The sequence below is a fragment of the Prionailurus viverrinus genome, chromosome X (genome assembly GCF_022837055.1).
Source record: "Prionailurus viverrinus isolate Anna chromosome X, UM_Priviv_1.0, whole genome shotgun sequence".
Classification (NCBI taxonomy): Eukaryota; Metazoa; Chordata; class Mammalia; order Carnivora; family Felidae; genus Prionailurus; species Prionailurus viverrinus.
This window is the reverse complement of record NC_062579.1, coordinates 100,045,696-100,066,292: the sequence shown is the minus strand read 5'-3', so window position 1 is coordinate 100,066,292 and position 20,597 is coordinate 100,045,696. Positions and strand designations below refer to the sequence as shown.

Sequence of the window (20,597 nt, the reverse complement as noted above, 5' to 3'; positions counted from 1 at the left end):
TAGTCAATTAAGCATCTGACTTATTTTTAATTAAAAAGTTTTTTTTAGAAAATTTATTCACTTTTGAGAGATGGAGAGAGACAGAGTGTGAGCAGGGGAGGGGCAGATAGAGAGGGAGACACAGAATCTGAAGCAGGCTCCACGCTCTGAGCTGTCAGTGCAGAGCCCAACGAAGGGCTTGAACCGATGGACCATAAGATCATGACCTGAGCCAAAGTTGGACACTTAATCGACTGAGCCACCCAGGCGCCCCAGTTAAACATCTGACTCTGGACCTCAGCTCAGGTCATAATCTCTTGGTATGTGAGACTGAGCCCCATGTCAGGCTCTGTGCTGTTAGCACAGAGCCTGCTTGGGATTCTCTCTCTCTCTCTCTCTCTCTCTCTCTCTGCCCCTCCCCCACACTCACAGTTTCTGTCTCTCTCAAAATAAATAAATAAACTTTAAAAAGAGATTCTTTTATGACTATTCAGTAGTCAGTAATCTTGTTGTCTTTTTAATGTATTTTGTGCCATCAAATTAAGAATATCTAATTTAGGTTCCCTATTCCAATTTTATTTTTTTTTAAAATTTTAAATGTTTATTTATTTTTGTGATGGGGGAGGGGCAGGGAGAGGGGGAGGGGCAGAGAGAGAGGGAGACACAGAATCTGAAGCAGGCTCTAGGCTCTGAGCTGTCAGCACTGGGCTTGAACCCAAGAACTGTGAGATCATGACCTGAGCTGAAGTCTGGCGCTCAACCAACTGAGCCACCTAGGCGACCCCCCTCCCCATTCTGATTTTCTAATGGGCCATTACTTGATTCTTTTTTACTGAGAATATTGGCATCTGGCATTGGTGGATGCCAGATTTTTTTCAGATTATGCATTGGGAAGTAAATTTCACACTAGGGTGTTGTCAATGAAAGATGTAGTTTATAATATTAGATATTTTATAAACTTTTATGAAAACTGTCACTTTTTAGGTTTTAAAACCATTTTTGTTACGTCGTATAAAAACTGATGTAGAGAAGAGCCTACCTCCTAAAAAGGAAATAAAGATTTACTTGGGACTGAGTAAGATGCAGCGAGAATGGTGAGCTATTTTGTTTCCATTAGCATTTATTTATGTATAAGGATTTATTAAAATTTAACTTTTTAGTGGTTCAGTTATGCCTTTAGATCAAAACTTACATTTTATGTTTAAATGGCAAGTTAAGTATTTCAAATATTTTAATAGAAAATTAGTGAATATTTTATTTAGCTTTTGGGAAAGCATGTCGGCCTTGAGTCTATACACCTGTATTTGAATACAGTGCTTCGTCTCTTAGTAGCTATTTAGCTTGGGCAAATTCTATAACCTCAGTTTCTCTTCTGTAAAACAGGTATGATACTTAGCTTATGAGTTGATGTCAGGGTTAAAGAGGCTGATGTCACTTGCACGTTTGTTTGTTATTTTTGCTTTTTGCATCAGTGAAAATAGTAATAACCATAATAAGTAATAATAAGATGGATGAGAATAGCGATTGTGGGTATTACAAAAATAGAAGCTGAATCGGTTTGATAAGTACAAGCAAAGCAGGAAATTGACAAGAGAAGTCACAAGGAATCACAAATTAGATATGCTTATGTCATAATGCTGTTTAAAGAAGCAAAATGTTGCTTATATAAATAAAATCAGGTCACTTATAATATATAATGACTTCTCTACTACTGAGACCAGTGTAGGGTAGTGGTGAAGAGTATATTTCTCTAGATTCAGACAAAAGACCAAACTCCGGCTTTGTCCCTTTTTGTGGTCCTGAGTAGGCTGTTTCACTTCTCATAGCTGCCTGAATTTCCATTCATAAAATGGGGGTGATTCTAGTACCTACCTCAGAGTTGTTGTGAAGATTTAACAAGATAATTTATAGAAAGCCCTTCCCATGATACCTGGCACTTTCACTCAGTGCAAGTTGGCTGTTGCTATAATTAAATATTAATTGCTGTTCAGGTGGATAAATAGGTCTGTTTTCATCTGGGTAAAGGTCAACAAAAGATAATGAAAAACATTTATAGATCAGAAAAAAATGCCTTATGAATATAGGCATAAGAAATTGTGATAGTTTTAAGCTCAAACAAGTAAAAGTTAGATGCCATCTTTCAGCAAATATTGTAGTTATTGAATAGTTAATTATCAGATACAGTTATCTGAATACTTATCAGCTAATGGCAATTTGTAGCAATGGATAAAGCAGGAGGAAACAGGTTTATGGGCAATATACATGTTAAAATGTTCAAAAGTTTCTTGATTTTAGCGATCAGATTTAGTCTCAAAGTCAGACCTGTTGTTTATATTTAAATAGGACTCAATGCTGATCACCAAAGGGATATTGCTTTATGCCATTAAACCTTTCTAATAATCAATGATTAATTATAGTTTAAAATTTTAGGTATACAAAAATCCTGATGAAAGATATTGATGTGTTAAACTCTGCTGGCAAGATGGACAAGATGCGACTCTTAAACATTCTGATGCAGCTTCGAAAGTGTTGTAATCATCCTTACCTGTTTGATGGTGCTGAACCTGGCCCACCTTATACCACTGATGAGCACATTGTCAGCAATAGTGGTAAAATGGTAGTTCTTGATAAACTCTTGGCCAAACTGAAAGAACAGGGTGAGTTACAAATCTATACATTCACTTGAAATAACTGTATTAGTGACTTGTGTATAAATAATATTTTGCGTATTTACTCATCATCCATTCATTCAGCAAACATTGTTGAGTACTTATTATTTGCTAGGAATTGTCCTATGGGCTGGGTGTACAAAGATGTGTAAGACAACAGTCTTTGCCTTGGAGAAACTCATAGTGTAGTGAAGAGGAATAGTTGCAATTTGTAAGTTGAGATGCTGGGAGTAAGTAATAAGTAAATAATAAGTTGAGATACTGGGAGTTGGGGAAATCTTCATAAAGACAATATTTGAAGTTAAGCACTGGAGAATGTGTAGGAGTAACTCATGGGGAAAAGGAAGGGAAACATTATCTAGGGCAATGAAAGAGCAGTGTGAGAATAGGGAATGCAGAGCTTATGGTATTTGGGTACAGTGGTAGTTGATGAATCTGGAAAGTTGGATGGGCCAGATTATAGAAGGCCTTTTAAGCATGATTTAAGGACTTTGGACCACTTGGAAGGTGAGGAGGGGGTTTGTCCTAGAAGATTTTGCTGTGTCAGCTGGCACGATCAGACTTCTATGTTTGAAGGAGAACCTTGGAAGCAGTATCCGGGTTCCACTGAGGATGACAGATGAGAAACAGGAGACTAGTTGGGAGACTACTGCAGTAGTCTAGTGAAAGGTAGTGTGGACCATCACTCATCCTTGGGACAGAATAAAGGAAGACTTTAAATAATCTCAGTATGTGTGGAGGGTTTTGAAGTCCTTAAAAATGCATAATTCAGCAATGCATAATTCTGTATAGCATTCCTTGAAGGTTGTGTGTGTGTGCATGTGTGTGTTTTGTGGAGTGTTCAGGCACTATGCATTTTTATTACATGTGATGTTTACTTTTATTTTTGTAAGTTTCAAATTAGTTTTACACAAACTGAATAACTTGCTCTTTGGGGGGAAATGTTTTAGGTTCAAGGGTTCTCATTTTTAGCCAGATGACTCGCTTGCTGGACATTCTGGAGGATTATTGTATGTGGCGTGGTTATGAGTACTGTCGACTGGATGGACAAACCCCACATGAAGAAAGAGAGGTGAGGAAAAAAAAACCTTCAAATTCAGAGTTCAGTTAATCCATATTTTTCATCATTCAGTAGTTTTGAACTTTGACTTTTTTTTTTTAAGCTAGGTGCATTGAATTTCTCACTAACACCTCTCTCTCTCTGTCTGAGATCTTCAGTTTGGCTCCCATTACACTGACTTTTCACAAATCATCCTTTTCAAGATCGTCAAAGACATCCTTACTTATTTAAAGGACACTGTACCATTATACCCTTACCTCCTCTAACCACTGCTATCTCTAACCTTTTGATTACTGTTTCTCATCCTACTTTTTAACTTCTGATTCTGTATCTTACTTTTCTTGATTTCCTTCCTACAGTAGACCCTCGCCATTTTGGAGTTTAACAGTTGAGATTTTTCTAGTTTATTAGCAACCCTAAAGACTCACGAAACAGTAATTTGTAAAGGGAATAATCTCAGTGTTAGAGAGATTTTGTAAAACTGAAATTGGATAAGCTTAGGTATAGGTGCTTATCATGCATTTGGATCTTGGAATACTAAAAGGTTGGTGTACAGGAATGAGTCACTTAGCTAGTGAGGAAGGCTAACTAGCACCCAGTATCTTTCTCAGCCTGTAAGAATTCCCAAAAGGAATTATTAACAGATCTTTAGATTATCCCTCCTGAATGTCATGGGTCTAATGTAAAGCACTTTCTTGGGGGGAGGAGGGCTTTGCTAATTTATCTTCTTTTTTCTGTGGTCCTTCAAGGCTATGTCTTTGACTTCTCTTTTAAGTCTATTCTGCTGCTCTGGGCAAAGATTGTGATTTCATGGTATAGTGGAAAATGCATTGAACTTGGTTTCAGAAGACCTAAATTTTAACACCAACTCCACCACTTTGTAGTATATGCAAGCTATTTAATTCTCTGAGCCTCAGTATTTTTAACTGTATTATTAGGGTAATGTTAATACCTAGGCTTCTTTTTTTCTGATAATGTTGTGAGGATCATTGGATATAATAGATGTGAGTATAGTTTTTAAACTGTGTCATGCAGGATACACTGTCAGGAAATTGCACACAGGCCTTTTACCTCAACTTTAGGGCCCCATCTCAGGCTACAAAGACTCTTAGTTCATGTCTGTTTCCTTCCATAGCTTCAGTGAACACCGTCCCTTGTGTGCTTACTTATTGAAGCTTGGTTCATAGCATAGGATAGGGCCTGCAGACACACAGGCTCTTTTAATATTCAGGGTTAACCTGCTACCTATTGATAACATTTGCAAATAATGGGTGTCTCAAAGTTTACACTGATCCCTGATCTATAATAGTTTACTTTAGTAGTTTACTAACTATAGTAGTTAGACTTTAGATACAGCAAAGCAGAGCTGTTTTTTTTTTTTTTTGGAAATGCCCCCCTTTCCCATTATACTGCTGTCCACATAATCATTTCATCTATTTCCCTAGTAAGGAGGAAATGACCATATTTGATTCATTACTTTCATTATTCGCCAGCTGTTAACAGTTCTTTTTCAGTAGTTCTCAGATTTGCCCTTCAGTGGTACAGGTAAATTCAGCTAGCTAAGACTCTGGTCATTCTCTGACTCATTTCCTATAACCTTTACTTAATTGGCCTCCTCACTGTTATAGGGAAAGGATATAACATTTGTCAAGCAACTACTTGAAGCTAGGCAATGTATAGTTCCAACTGAATTCTTCTAGCATTCCAGTAAAGTATAATTTTCTGGTATAATTTTCTCCACTTGAAACTGTCTCAGAGAGGTTAAATGCTTGCTTAGAAACACATGTGTAATGAATGATAATGATTCACACCAGGTTTTTGCTATTTCCTCTACACCAAATTGCCTCTCACTACACCATGCTGCTTTCTACACTGCCCCCTCTACATGCTATATGGACTGCGGCAGTGAGTGTCACCTCTGCTGCAACTTTTGACCATGCCATTCCATTCATTAAAAATATAACTTCCTGTATTTTCTGATTATGAAAGTAATATATGATTGCTGAAGGAAATTTGCAAAATAAAAGTATTTCTGGCCAATCTCTTTTTGTATATATAACATATATAAGTAATTGCTGTTAAATTATATATACTATATATGAAGTTTGGTAACATTTTACTTAGCATTATGTTGTACTTTCCTATATCAGTAATAAAATTTATTGTAAATAATTTAAGTATAATATATATCCAGTGGATGTACTATAAATGATCTATTCCCCAATTGTTGATCATTTAGGTTGTTTCCAATTTTTCACTATTATAAATAATGCTAAAGTGAAAGTCCTTATACATAAATCTTTGTGCACATTTCTGATTATTTCCTTAGGATAAATTCCTAGAAGTGGAATTACTGGGTCAAAGGGTATGAACATTTTTAAGACTCTTGATGCATATTGCCAAATTGCTTTCCAGAAAGGTTGTACCAATTTACACTCCCTGCAGCAATGTATGAGAGTGCCCGTCTCACCGCCCCCTCGTCAACATTGAGTATTATCATTTTTTTAATCTTCAAAAAATGGTATTATGTTTTAATTTGCATTTATTTGTTTACTAGTGAGATTGAACATTATTTTTGTATTTATTAGCCATTTGTATTTGTTCTTCTGTGAGTTGTCTGTTTTTTCTTTTTGCTCATTTTTCTATTGGGGTCTTAGTGTTTTCTTTCTAATTAATTTGTATGAGATCTTTATATAGTTTAGATGTTAGCATCCCATTAATTGTTAAGACTCTTTACTAAATATCCCTGGATTACCTTCCTGAATTTCCTCATTACTTCCCTGTTTACCCCTTTTCATGATATGGAAATAAATCTACTTAGCCTCCCCTTTATCCATTGCTCTCATTTGCATCCTGAACCTTTTTCTCTCTTGGCTGATCTTCTAAACTATACCTTCCTTATTAATCCTATATAAAGTAATGGGAATGAAGTTGAGATAGCTGACATTTTACTTCCTAGATATTTTTCAGCTCTCAATTAAAACATATTCACTATTATTACTTTAAATAAAATATTTATTACTTTGTGCAGTTGTTCTGAGTTTGTCTCTATTGATGTAAGCTTCTAAAGATTAGGAACTTTATATAATATACTTTCTACAGTAATTCACAAAGTACAATATATAGGCATTTGCTTTAATATTTTTGAGATGGAAGAATATTATAAAGTGGGGTTTTGTATATGCATGTTAAAAATGTTTGTTTCTTAAGGACTGTGGTAATAAAATGTTATTTTTTCTCTCTTTTTCTTTCATCTCCTATGTCAATTTAAAAAAGGAAGCAATAGAGGCCTTTAATGTTCCTAATAGTAGCAAATTCATCTTTATGCTGAGTACCAGAGCTGGGGGTCTCGGAATTAACTTGGCAAGTGCTGATGTGGTTATACTATATGATTCAGACTGGAATCCACAGGTTGATCTACAAGCTATGGTTAGTAATTTTCAATGACGCCAGACATTTATCTTAGCTCAGAATATTATTGTTAATATATACAGCACAGACATAAATAATGATAAAAGGGTAACTATTTTTTGGGAGGTTTTCAAGATGTTGAAATAGATTATCCTGGGAAACAAAAGATGCTGTGCCAGTTGCAAAACAAAAAAGGAAACAAAAACAAACACACATATACCCCAGACCCAATGATAGTATTTGTGTGTTTATTTTGACTTTTATCATGAAACAGTAATATTTTTTCCCACTCCTGAATATTGAAGGGGACATAATACGTACGTCTTAATGAAAAGGGTTAAAAAGTCAATCTGTCAGTATTAATTCTGCTTAATATATAAATACATTAAAATCCTTAGCACTGAAATTGGGAGAGATATGATTTTACCTTTTGTAATAAAACATTTGAAGTGAGGAGGTAAAAAGGTAACAAAAGAATATATTCCAGGAAAATGTTTGCTACCTAAGGATAGCATTAGAAACGATCCTACCCTTTTGGGGCACCTGGGTGGCTCATTTGGTTAAGCATCTGGCTCTGTGATGAGCTTGGAACCTGGTTAAGATTCTCTGCCCCTGTCTCCCTCTGCCTCTCTCCTGTTTGCATGTGTGCACACACACACTCTTTCTCTCTTTCTCAAACAAAACTAAACTATCCTACTCTTTAAAAAATTTTTCAAGGAGCTATTTCTCTTCCTTTTCATCATGGTGTCATTTACTAAATTAGAGCTACACCTGTCAGTGTGACTCACATTTTAAGATAAAGAAATTTAATTTCAGAGGTACAAAGATGCAAAACAGCTATGCACTCAAAATCCCAATAAATTATGGGATAATTTATTCTCTTTGGAAGCAATTAAAGTCATGTCAGTGAGGCATAGCTTAGAAGTTCTTCCTTTTTTATTAAAATTTTTTTTAACGTTTATTTATTTTTGAGACAGAGAGAGATAGAGCATGAATGGGGTGGGTCAGAGAGAGAGGGAGACACAGAATCCGAAACAGGCTCCAGGCTCTGAGCTGTCAGCACAGAGCCCGATGCGGGGCTCGAACTCACTGGCCGCGAGATCATGACCTGAGCTGAAGTCGGACGCTTAGCCGACTGAGCCATCCAGGCGCCCCAAGTTCTTCCTTTTTTAAAAATGTATTTATATATTTGTATTTATATTTTTTGAGGCCAAAACTCAGGAGTGCACCCACCACCTTCTTTTTTTTTTTTTTATAATAGAGAATTGAAACATATTGACCATCAGGACATTTTTATTTTTATATTTTTAATGTTTACTTTTGAGAGAGAGAGAGAGAGAGACAGAGCACGAGTGGGGGAGGGGCAGAGTGAGAGGGAGACACAGAATCTGAAGCAGACTTCAGGCTCTGGGTTGTCAGCACAGAGCCTGATGTGGGGCTCAAACTCATGAGTCCTGAGATCATGACCTGAGCTGAAGTCAGATGCTTAACAGACTGAGCCACCCAGGCACCCCTAGCAGCGTCTGTGTTTTAAAGACACTTCCCTAGCTATTTTTATATAATCAGTACTTGCCATCTGTCACCTTTACCAACTATAAATCATAGGACTAATTCTAGACCATTATATAGTAAGGATTTTGGTATACCATTAATTTTTATGACCCTTTACATCCCTGAATTGCCTCCATAAACAGAAGGAACTGCGTGATGATGAGATAAAGCTAACTTTGCCACCACAGCAACCCTTGATAATTACTTTGCCCCTCGCAAAATTTCTTGCTAGTGGGGAAGATGTTTGTATTTAGTGGCGTAAATTTATTTAATAAACTCCCTCTAGTCCTCATCTTATAGGGGCTTTGGCTGTTGTCTTTCTGGAAGTTTTCCATTAATGGTATAGTATAATATTTGCAGATTTTTTTGGTCACAGTGATCTGTAGATATTCTTAATATTCATCATCTTCCTTTTTTAAAGCTTATTTACTTTTGAGAGAGAGAGTGAGCACAGAAAGGGCAGAGAGAGAGGGAGAGAGAGAGAGAATCCCAAGCAGGCTCCGTGCTGTCAGTGTGGAGCCCAGTGTGGGGCTTGATCCCATGAACTGTGAGATCATGACTTGAGCTGAAATCAAGAGTCAGACACTCAACCGACTGAGTCACCACCACCTCTCATCATCCTTCTTTAAAAAGTGACAGGTCTAGAGAGCTCAGAAACTAATTTTATATCCAGCATTTTATAGCATATGATGGCTATACTATATATTTTATCCAGAATACCCAATATCTTACATTAGGATTCTTTCTACTAGGATCGAGCACATCGTATTGGTCAGAAGAAGCCAGTACGTGTGTTCCGTCTCATCACTGACAACACTGTTGAAGAAAGGATTGTAGAAAGAGCAGAGATAAAACTGAGACTTGACTCAATTGTTATACAACAAGGTATTTAAACATATAAACTCAATTAGGTGTTTTTTTGCAAAAACACGTGCAATTTTCTTTAAAGGAGATTACTTTTAAAGTTGACAAAAATTTGCAAATTTAGAGGAAAAAAGTCAGTTTTTTTTAATAAGTGCTAATTTAAATCTTTCTAATTTAAAGCCTTGTATTCAGTAATGTATGGAGTAGATAGTTGAACATCACTACCTTCTAGGTGAATGCCAATGGCATGTCTTCTGAAGATTCTGATATTAAGCAGCAGTTAAAATGTCTAGGTTAAAACATTTTAAGCAGGTATTAGAGAGTGCCTGTTGGTGGAAAGAAATTTTGATCTGAAAAATGAAGTTTGAACATGAAAAAATATTTCTGTTCTTCTGAGTTTTAGAGTCACATCTGTCAGTGTGACTCACATTTTAAGATAAAGAAATTTAATTTCAGAAGTACAAAGATGCAAAATAGCTTTGCACTCAAAATCCCAATAAATTATGGGATAATTTACTATTTTTGGAAGCAATTAAAATGTCAGTGAGGCATAGCTTAGAAGTTCTTCCTTTTTTAAAAATTAGAATTTTACAGAAAAACTTCTATTGAAATAGAAGGTATGGTAGAAGAAAAATTGGTAGGGCTGTTCATTAATATAACTTTAAAGTTCATTAATTGTTCTTTCTTATAAACCTTGACTTATGGTTAAATGTGGTAGTGGCTGGTTAGAACTATGAGGCTGTGCGTTCTCTGGAATATAATTGAAAATACACAACTTTTATTATTAGGAAGACTCATTGACCAACAGTCTAATAAGCTGGCAAAAGAGGAAATGTTGCAAATGATACGTCATGGAGCCACCCATGTTTTTGCTTCTAAAGAAAGTGAGCTGACAGATGAAGATATTACAACTCTCCTAGAAAGAGGGGAAAAGAAGGTTTGTTAAAATGGCATTTGTTTTCATGATGAATTGCTTTAACATCAACATACTTTGGCATGCTTCTTGTATTTTCATCATTTCAAATGCATGTTTAAAATAATTCCTGTTTTAAGGATTTGTAGATTGATATTCAGAGGTGGTTTAGGGTTTTTTAGTTTAGTTTTTGGCGATAAACACTAAGAAGTAGAGTTTAAAATTGAGTGACCTTATACCTTATTTTTATTGAAAATGATGTTGATATTTACTTAAAAGCCAAATAAATTTCATTTTTTTTTTTTTTTTTTTTTTTTTTTTTTAAATTTTTTTTTTTCAACGTTTATTTATTTTTGGGACAGAGAGAGACAGAGCATGAACGGGGGAGGGGCAGAGAGAGAGGGAGACACAGAATTGGAAACAGGCTCCAGGCTCTGAGCCATCAGCCCAGAGCCTGACGCGGGGCTCGAACTCCCGGACCGCGAGATCGTGACCTGGCTGAAGTCGGACGCCTAACCGACTGCGCCACCCAGGCGCCCCAATAAATTTCATTTTTAATCACATCTATCAGGACCACATTTTTACAACTCCCATTTTTTTGCACTGTATTAGAAATTATCTACTGATAAATTGCATTGAATGAAAATCTCTTGTGAACATTTCATGAAATATTAAAGGATCATTTGTTAAAGTCTAATAAGCTGTTTCAGACTATTATAGTTTTGTGTTGAATTTATCTCTTTTATTTTAAAATTATGGATAATTTCAAATATAAGTAAGAGTAGACTGAAATCAAAGTGTGACTACATCTTCAGTGATAAAAGATTTTAAAGAAAGCCTAATAGAGAATACTTGAATAACCATTTAAATATTTAAAATACTTGAAGTTAAATTTATATTCACTTAATGTTAGCATTGTATTCTTACCTTGTAAATTAACCGATTGGATATTTCATGTCATGGTTAATTCAGTTAATAATTGGTTAATAATTGGTTATTTCAGTCATGGATATTTCATGTCATGACTTCTAAAAAGAGAGTCCACAGATTTTTATAAGCAGTTCAGTGATAATTTTCTAATTTCAACGTATTGAACTTTAGACCGCAGAGATGAATGAACGCTTGCAGAAAATGGGAGAATCTTCTCTGAGAAATTTTAGAATGGACACTGAACAAAGTTTGTACAAGTTTGAAGGAGAAGATTATAGAGAAAAACAGAAGGTAACCTTTTACCTTAACCATTAGACTCTCAAATTAGCATTTCTCCCCATAACCATTATTAAAAAACACTGGCAGGGAAGCCTTGCTGGCTCATTCAGAAGCGTATGCGACTCTTGGTCTTGGGGTTGTGAGTTCAAGCCTCATGTTGGGTGTAGAGATTACTTAAAAAAATAAATAAAATTAAAATGATAATAAAATAAAATAACCACTGGCACTTAACTCTTACAGTGCTCTGCTATGGAGTAAAATTTGCTGTAAATCAGAAGATCTCATGCAAGTGTTATCTTTTAATATATTCTGCTAGGTTATTAGTACCATAATCTTCATCATTGTATTTGCTGCTGTTGCTACTGCTACTCTTGTTTTTGAGAAGCAGTGTAGGATTGTGGTTGAGTTCCTGGATTCTGAAGCTGAAATCCCAACTGTGTCACTAATTGACTTTGGGTACTCATTTTTCTCCCCTGTCAAATTGAGGGTACAGTAATGCACTGTATGGACAACAAGAGTCCTTTGAGGAAGTGGGAGTTTTACTTATTTTGTTTAAAATTATGGCTATAACTAAATTAAAAAAATTTTTTTAATGTTTATTTATTATTGAGAGACCGAGAGAGACAGAGCATGTGCGTGGGAGGGGCAGAGAGAGGAGGAGACACGGAATCTGAAGCAGGCTGCAGGCTCTGAGCTGTTAGCACAGAGCCTGATGTGGGGCTTGAACTCACAAATCGGGAGACCATGACCTGAGCTGAAGTCGGACACTCAACAGACTGAGCCACCCAGGTGCCCCATAACTAAAAATTTTTAAATTTTTTTAACTTAAAAATTTTTTAAAAATATTTATTTATTTTTGAGAGAAAGAGTGTGAGCAGGGGAGGGGCAGAGAGAGGAAGACACAGAATCCAAAGCAGGCTCCAAGTTCTGAGCTATCAGCACAGAGCCTGATGTGGGGCTCGAACCTAGGACCTGTGAGAGAGAGCATGACCTGAACTGAAGTTAAATGTTTGACCGAGTGAGCCACCCAGGTGCCCCTGAATTTTTTTAAATTTTAAATGACTTAGACTTCATTACAAAAAATAATATGGAGTTCACATGTATCCTTCACTCAGCTTCCCCTAATGTTAACAATTTACATGATCATAGTACAATTATCAAGTCCAGGAAATAAGCACATTTTCTCCCTAATGTTCTTTCTCTGTTCTAGGAAATACAATCCAGGGTCTCAACATTGCAATTTTTAAAAATGGAACTTTATTTAAAAAATTTATTTTAATGTTTATTTATTTTTGAGAAAGGGAGACAGACAGAGACAGAGCATAAGCAGGGGAGGGGCAGTGAGAGACAGGGAGACACAGAATCCAAAGGAGGCTCCAAGGGCCAAATGTGGGGCTTGAACCCATGAACCATGAGATCATGACCTGAGCCGAAGTTGGACGCTTACCTGACTGAGCCACCCAGCCACCCCTGAAGCCTTAAAGAGCAGTTTAGATTCACAGCAAAATCAAGCAGAAAATGCAAAGAGTTCCCATATTCTCCCTGCCCCAAACAAACATAGCCTACTGCACTACCAGTTTCCCATATCAGAGTGGTATATTTGTTAAAATTGAACTGACACTGATACATCATTATCATTCAAAGTCCATCTTTTATGTTAGAGTTCACTATTGGTGTTATACATTCTGTGGGTATGGATAAATGTATGATGACATGTATCCACCATTAGAGTATCATGCAGAATAGTTTCACTGCCCTAAAAGTCCTTGGTACACTACCTATTCATTTCTCTGTCTCTACAGCCTCTGGCAACCACTGATCTTTGTACTGTCATCATAATTTTGCATTTTCCAGAATATTATATAGTTAGAATCCTAGAGTATGTAGCCTTTTCAGATTGGCTTCTTTGACTTAGTAGTATGCATTTAAGGTGGCTTCTGTTTTTTTCATGGCTTGATAGCTCTTTTCTTTTTAGTGCTGAGTAATACTCCATTGTCTGGATGTATTACAATTTATTTATTCATTCACCTACTGAAGGACACCCCGGTTGCTTCCAAGTTTTCGCAGTTATGAATAAAGCTCTCATAAAAACCCATGTGCAGGTTTTTGGATGGACAGAGAGTTTAACTCCTTTGGGTAGTTACCAAGGAGCATGGTTGCTAGAGTACATGGTAAGTTTATGTTTAGTATTGTAAGAAGCTGCCAACTCTTCTTGCATTCCTATGAGCAGTGAATGAGAGTTCCTGTTGCTCCACATTCTCACTAGCATTTGGTGTTGTCAGTGTTCTGGATTTTGGCCATTCTAACAGGTGTGTAGTAATATCTCATTGTTCTCATTTGTATTTCACTGACAGAAGATGTTCAGCCTATTTGCATTTGCTTATTTCCATCTGTATGTCTTCTTTGGCAAGACATCTTTTCAGATCCTTTGCCCATTTTTATTTTTATTTATTTATTTTTAAATTTTTAATGTTTATTTATTTTTGAGAGAGAGAGAGAATGTATGAGCAGGGGAGGAGCAGAGAGAGAGGAGACACAGACTCAGAAGCAGGCTCCAGGCTCTGAGCTGTCAGTACAGAGCCAGATGTGGGGTTTGAACTCACGGAAGGTGAAATCATGACCCAAGCTGAAGTCAGACGCCCAACCGACTGAGCTACCCAGATGCCCCCTTTGCCCATTTTTAAAATCAGGTTGTTTGTGGGGCACCTCACTGTCTCTGTCAGTAGAGCATGTGACTCTGGTTCTTGGGGTTTGTGAGTTCAAGCCCCATCTTCGGTGTGGAGCCTACTTAAAAAAAAACACCTAAAATCAGGTTGTTTGTTTTCTTATTGTTGAATTTTAGGAGTTTTTTGTATATTTTGGATAATAGTCATTTATAAGCTATGTTTTGCAAATATTTTCTGTCATTCTGAGCCTGTCTTCTCATTCTGTTGACCCAGATTGCATTTTTTTGCTGATATTTTTAGGCTCTTTTAATCTGTGTTCTCAGTATTTCTTTGTCTTTCCCAGTTTTTACCATTTTGAAGAGTATTGGTCAGTTATTTTGTAGTTTGTCTCTCATTTTGGATTTGTCTGACATTATCTCATGATTGGATTATGTATTTTTTGGCAAGAATGCCATGGAAGAGATGTTATGTCCTCAGTACATCTTACCAGGGAATATAAGATGTTGCTGTGTTGTATTGTAGGGACTGTTAACCTTGATCACTTAGTTGAGGTGGTGTCTTCTGGGTTTCTTCACTGTAGAGTTACCATTTTCCCTTTGTACTTGATAAATATCTTGGGGAATATACTCCTCAAACATACCCATTGATTTAAGCATGTATTGGAGTTTGCCTGCAATAGTTATTATTGTGGTGTTTTGCCTAATAGTAATTTTGTTTTCCTTTCATTCCTCCTACACTTATTAGTGGAGAGTTTTCTGTAAGGAAGACCTGTCCCTTCCCATTTATTTATATACTCAGTTATTTATATCAGCATGGACTCATGGATATTTATTTCACTTTCTGAGTTATAATATAATTTTATCATTTTGTTTGCTGAAATTGTTCCATAAGGCTGTTATATTTTTAACTCACAGAAATGAATTTTGTTAAAATAAGAAAGCTTATTTTGGATATTGATTTTACTGAAGAATGAGAGGTGAGCCATTTTAGTTTGCATTGCAACTAGTAAGCTGATAATGCTGTTGCTATCATTAGTTCTGGTAGTTTTTAGTGTCTTCACTTACATCTATTTGGTGGTTCTATCTGTAGTCTTAGTTTAGACTGTTTATGTTTTATTCTGATGAGATGAACGTGATGGCTTGCATGCATAAGGTAGAAATTGTTTTCCAGATCTCATTGTGTGGTATGAATTTTGTAAACTTTACAGTTATTTCCATGGGCTTATTGGTAATAAGAGTGTTTTATAAAGTGGAAAAATATTAAACAGCGAAAAGTCTAAATATCAGTGGATCTTCATATCTACATTCTTAGAGTAAAATTAGACTCAGTAAAATATTTGTCTTTCTAATATATCAGGTTTTCCTGTGCTTCCATTTCTAGCAAAGTAATGTACACATATAGAGAAATTTTAGTAATAATTATGATGACTTGTGTTTTTATAATTGAATGGCCAAATAAGATTTTTAAAAATATTCTGACTTGAGATTACCTTTTATTTCTGGCTTTTCTATTTTCTAGATAGGTTCAAAAAATAGGTTAATATTATCCTTTGAAGAGAATTGAAAACATAGAAGAATGTTGTTTGTACATAAATCATGGGAATTATATAATGACGTAGATGTTCATATATGATTTGTTGAACCAGTTGCATTACTTTACAGCCATGTCTGTCCGGTAAATTGAATCATAATGACTGATATTGATCCTGAAGAAATCAACTTGAATTAGTTTGTATTAATTTACTTATCTAAAACTAATTCAGCACCATTTGGTGTTTTTCAAAGTTTGGGAATTGACCCTTAATGCTTATTCCAAGTTTGAATACCTAGACTTGCATATAAGTTTGGGTTAAATGGCCAGTACATTACTTTTGATTAAGTTAATTTAAATTATTGATTTATTTTCATCCCAATTGAGACAAATAACATATTTGTTATTAATAAAACATCTTTTCTGTTACTATCCTCTAACATTAATTCAGTTGAGGGGAAAAAAACAAAACTCATTTCACTGAGTGTTTTTATTTTATGTAAACTTACATTATACTATCTGTATTTCATAAGCTTTTAGAGTTAAAAGATAACTTAAAGGTCATTTAGTCCGACCTTTTTTGTAATTAAGAAATCCCATCTAGAGCATGTAGGACAGTTATCCAGCCTCTATTTGCATGTGGTCATGTTGGGAATCATACTCCTTGGGAGAGTTCATTTCACTGTTTTATGTTTTTTGCTTCTCATAACACTTCTTATTTGACTTACAAGCTCCTTGATGGAAGACACTATTTTATTCATCTTTGTATCCATGACACTGACTTGTAAATAATAAAATAGGTACTTACAACATATTTGTTAAATTATATCAAGTAGCAGTTTACTTTCCCCATTGGTTTTAACCTTATGGCTCAAAAGAGAACTGTGTTCTCTTCTATTTGATAGACTTTTACATATGTGAATGCCACCATTATGTCTGTCTTTAGTCTTCCCTTCTCTGGACACTGAGAGTTTGTAGATCTCTGACCATCTTAGTCATCTTGGTTTATCATCCATTCTTAAAATAGGATACCAAGGTTGGAACTCAACCCTCAGATAGAATCAAATAGAATGGTATTAATTATAGATTAATGGCCTCTTTTGTGTACAGGCACTAGGATAGACACTCTGAAACCAAAAAAAAAAAAAATATCTGAACTGGAAAACCATCTCTTGAGACTCCAGAATTTTGGATTGTCAGTTTTGCCTATTGGCTTTTAAATTGTATTTTCTAGTTAATATTGGGGTAAAGTCTTTTAATGTGACCTAATCATTGTTCACCCAACTTTGGATATTTAATAAAAATTTACATTTACCTCCTGTCAGTTTATTTAATACCTTCACTTACATGGTCACATTTAATCCTAAAGTTAGGTATTACTATTCCCACTTCATAGAGGGAGAAATTAATCTTCCCCAAGTTCTACAACTGGTAAAGTGGCAGAACCTGTTTTCAAATTCAGGTCTTTCTGATTCCACTGACTTTTCCCACAGCTGTCTTACTAAGACCTTACTTCATTTTACATCTTTTTAAAAAATTTGTTTATTTACATTTGAAAGAGAGAGACAGAGACAGAGACAGAGACAGAGTGTGCGAGTGGGGAAGGGGCAGAGAGAGAGAGAGATGGAGACAGAATCTGAAGCAGGCTCCAGGCTCTGAGCTGTCAGCACTGAGCCCAATGTGGGGCTCGAACTCATGAGCTGGTGAGATCATGACCTGAGCTGAAGTTGGATGCTCAACTGACTGAGCCACCCACGTGCCCCAAGACCTTACTTAACTCTTGATTTGAAGGGACACATGCCTGTTGTGTTGATATTCATCATACTCCATTCAGCTATTTCTAATTCATACACTTGACACAGTCACCAGAATCAGTGTTAGTCTTCCATCTGTATTAGATACTGTGTATTCATTTTAACATAAAATACTAATCTGATTGTGCAAATTCTTCCCAATTACTAAGGAAGAACTAGGTTTTTTTTTTAAAATAAGAATTAAACTTATTTACAAAAAAAAAGGAAAAAGATAAGCATCCTTGAACCTGAACTTGGCCTGTATGGTACAAGGTTTTGGAACTTGGGATACATAATTGTGACATCTAAAGCAAGTTTGATTCTTCCTAATAGCTTTAGTTTTCTCATGCTTGTGCAACTTTGCTGTATTTGATTTTTTGTAAACATTTTGGAATAATTAAATTCCTTGTTCTTACTGTGTATAGCTTGGGATGGTGGAGTGGATCGAACCTCCTAAACGAGAACGCAAAGCAAACTACGCAGTGGATGCCTACTTTAGAGAGGCTTTACGTGTCAGTGAGCCAAAGATTCCAAAGGTAAAAAAGAATGAGCTCTGTTGTTTTGCTCTACAGCAGAATTCTCCTGTAACATGGTCTATGATTTAGATTGGTTTATATTAGTGTGAAATTATAGTCTTTAAAATATAACAACAATGTAGAAAAGTAGCTGGTATGCTCAGCCTTATATAAAGGGACTTATTATATTTATTTTTCTATATATTAAAGAAATAGTTAAAGATAAGTATGTTCACTTCATGTACTGAAAACAAATATGTGTATAATGCATTTCCCCCCATAGGCTCCCCGACCTCCAAAGCAGCCAAATGTTCAGGATTTTCAGTTTTTCCCACCACGTTTGTTTGAGCTCCTGGAAAAGGAAATTCTTTATTACAGGAAGACAATAGGCTATAAGGTAATTTTTCAAGTGTTTATTATTTTTAAAAGTTTTCAGATTAGTATAATTTTTTTGAGGAGAGAGTGTATGCATGCAGGTGGGGGAAGGGTAGAGGAAGAGGGAGAGAGGAAATCTTAAGCAGGCTCCAGCAAGCGTGAAGCCTGATGTGGGGCTTGATCCCACAAACTGTGAGATCATGACCTGTGCTAAAATTAAGACTCAGATGCTTAACTAAGCCACCCAGGAAGCCCTATAATCTAATCTTCTAAACTAATATAATCTGTTAAAGTAGACTGGACAGAATTCCATTTTAATGTGAGAGAACATCAGAATAATTCAAAATAGTGGTGTTTTTAAAACCAAAGAGGAGGTTTAACTAGAAGTAAAGCATCAAACTATCAAGTCACCAATAGGATGAATTTGAAATGGGATTAATGGAGAATTATCCAGTATTTCAAAAATAGTGATAATAACATTATTTTAATAATGCTAGTGTTTGGTCAGAGACTATGTAGAAAGAACAATCGAACAATTAACTTTAATTAGAAGTGAATATATGATAGATGACAGGAGGTTTTTTTTTAAATCATTTTCCTTAATAAGATCAAGAAATAATACTTTTGTATTTATTGTTCTTGGGTTGATGAAAGCACTGTTGGTGGTTATTTGATTGTTGCCACGTAGGTGTTAAAGCTAATAATAAACATTATAATGAATTTTAACATTTTAAAATGATCTTTTAGATGAGTGCCTGTGTGGCTCAGTTGGTTAAGTGTCTGTTTTGGTTCAGGTCTTGATCTCAAGGTCATGAGATGGAGCTCCACTTCTGGCTCTGTGCTGACAGCGTGGAGCCTGCTTGGGATTCTTTCTCTCCCACTCTCTGTGCTCCTCTCCCCACTCACACACTCTCTCTCTCAAAATAATGAATAAACATTTTAAAAAACTTTTAAAAATGATAGTTTGGAAATCAAAACTCTTAATTTTTAAGTAGATAGGAACCCATTTTTAGTGAGTGAAATGTTTGTCACCCTAAAGCTTTCACACTGAGAGATTAAGCATACCTGGTTATTTCTATATGCTGAAACTCACTTTCTGGTGAATGGAAAGGGATGACCAAGGTATAAAATTCAGTAGTATAAACAAAATTATAAAAAATATTAACACTAGGGACTGGGTGGCTCAGTCGGTTAAGTGTCCAACTCTGGATTTTGGCTAAGATCATGATCTCATGGTTCGTGAGTTCCAGCCCCATGTTGGTCTCTGTGCTGTTGGTGTAGAGCCTGCTTGGGATTCTCTCTGTCCTTTCCTTTCTCTTTCTCTTTCTCAAAAATAAATAAATAAACTTAAAAAATATTAACACTATTGTAGTTTTATGAGCTTTTCTGTTTCATGCATTGGAAGCTATGCTTTAATTTATTTTGTGAACCTTTATCACAAATGGAACTATACCCAATTATTTTGATTAGTAGTTGTAATGTGTCTAGAACAGCTTCATGTATATAAGATGCTTAGTTCATTTATATTTTGAAAGTAGAGTGAATTTCTAGAGTATTTCTACTGTTTGTCCAGAGTGAGAGCAGTACCATTTGAAATGGAGCAAAAAAGGTTTGCTTGCTATTTATGTACTAAATTTCAATATATATAAACAGGAACAAGAAACTTAAGGTGAATATAAGTAGTTAATTATAATCTGCTTAGGAAATGTGATTAAATTTGAATGTATTGAATCAACATGACTGGATAAAATCTGTCTTAGGAAGTTGTAAAAGAGTAAAAGTACCATGGTTGAACATTCAGACCAGGAGTAAAATCAGTTTCAAAGAAAGTGAAAATGGCAGTATGCCAGAAGAAACTGTAAAATTAATGGAGAATTATCCAATATTTCAAAAATAGTGATAATAACATGTTATTTTAATAATTATTCAAAATAAAAATGAAAATAGTATATTAAGAAAGTGATTAGTAATATTTCATGAGGTGAACAAATATACAAATATATATTATCCCACTAAAGTTATAAAAATGTTAATCGTTATATTGTTACTTTTATGGACTGTT

The 20,597-nt window shown here is 35.3% G+C and overlaps 1 protein-coding gene across 6 annotated transcripts in view; it reads left to right on the top strand.

Moving 5' to 3' along the window:
• The window catches only part of SMARCA1 (SWI/SNF related, matrix associated, actin dependent regulator of chromatin, subfamily a, member 1), a 73,114-nt gene that overhangs the window by 22,267 nt on the left and 30,250 nt on the right, over positions 1 to 20,597 (top strand). For 4 of the 6 annotated variants that reach the window (XM_047844487.1, XM_047844486.1, XM_047844490.1 and 1 more), the window contains exons 10-19: positions 964 to 1,073; positions 2,410 to 2,636; positions 3,599 to 3,720; positions 6,038 to 6,073; positions 6,985 to 7,137; positions 9,423 to 9,555; positions 10,323 to 10,471; positions 11,549 to 11,668; positions 18,071 to 18,181; positions 18,444 to 18,557. In XM_047844487.1, coding sequence (XP_047700443.1) covers positions 964 to 1,073; positions 2,410 to 2,636; positions 3,599 to 3,720; positions 6,038 to 6,073; positions 6,985 to 7,137; positions 9,423 to 9,555; positions 10,323 to 10,471; positions 11,549 to 11,668; positions 18,071 to 18,181; positions 18,444 to 18,557 — 1,275 coding nt within the window. The remainder of the gene's footprint in view (positions 1 to 963; positions 1,074 to 2,409; positions 2,637 to 3,598; positions 3,721 to 6,037; positions 6,074 to 6,984; positions 7,138 to 9,422; positions 9,556 to 10,322; positions 10,472 to 11,548; positions 11,669 to 18,070; positions 18,182 to 18,443; positions 18,558 to 20,597) is intronic. The other 2 variants (XM_047844491.1, XM_047844485.1) reach the window with 1 other exon arrangement.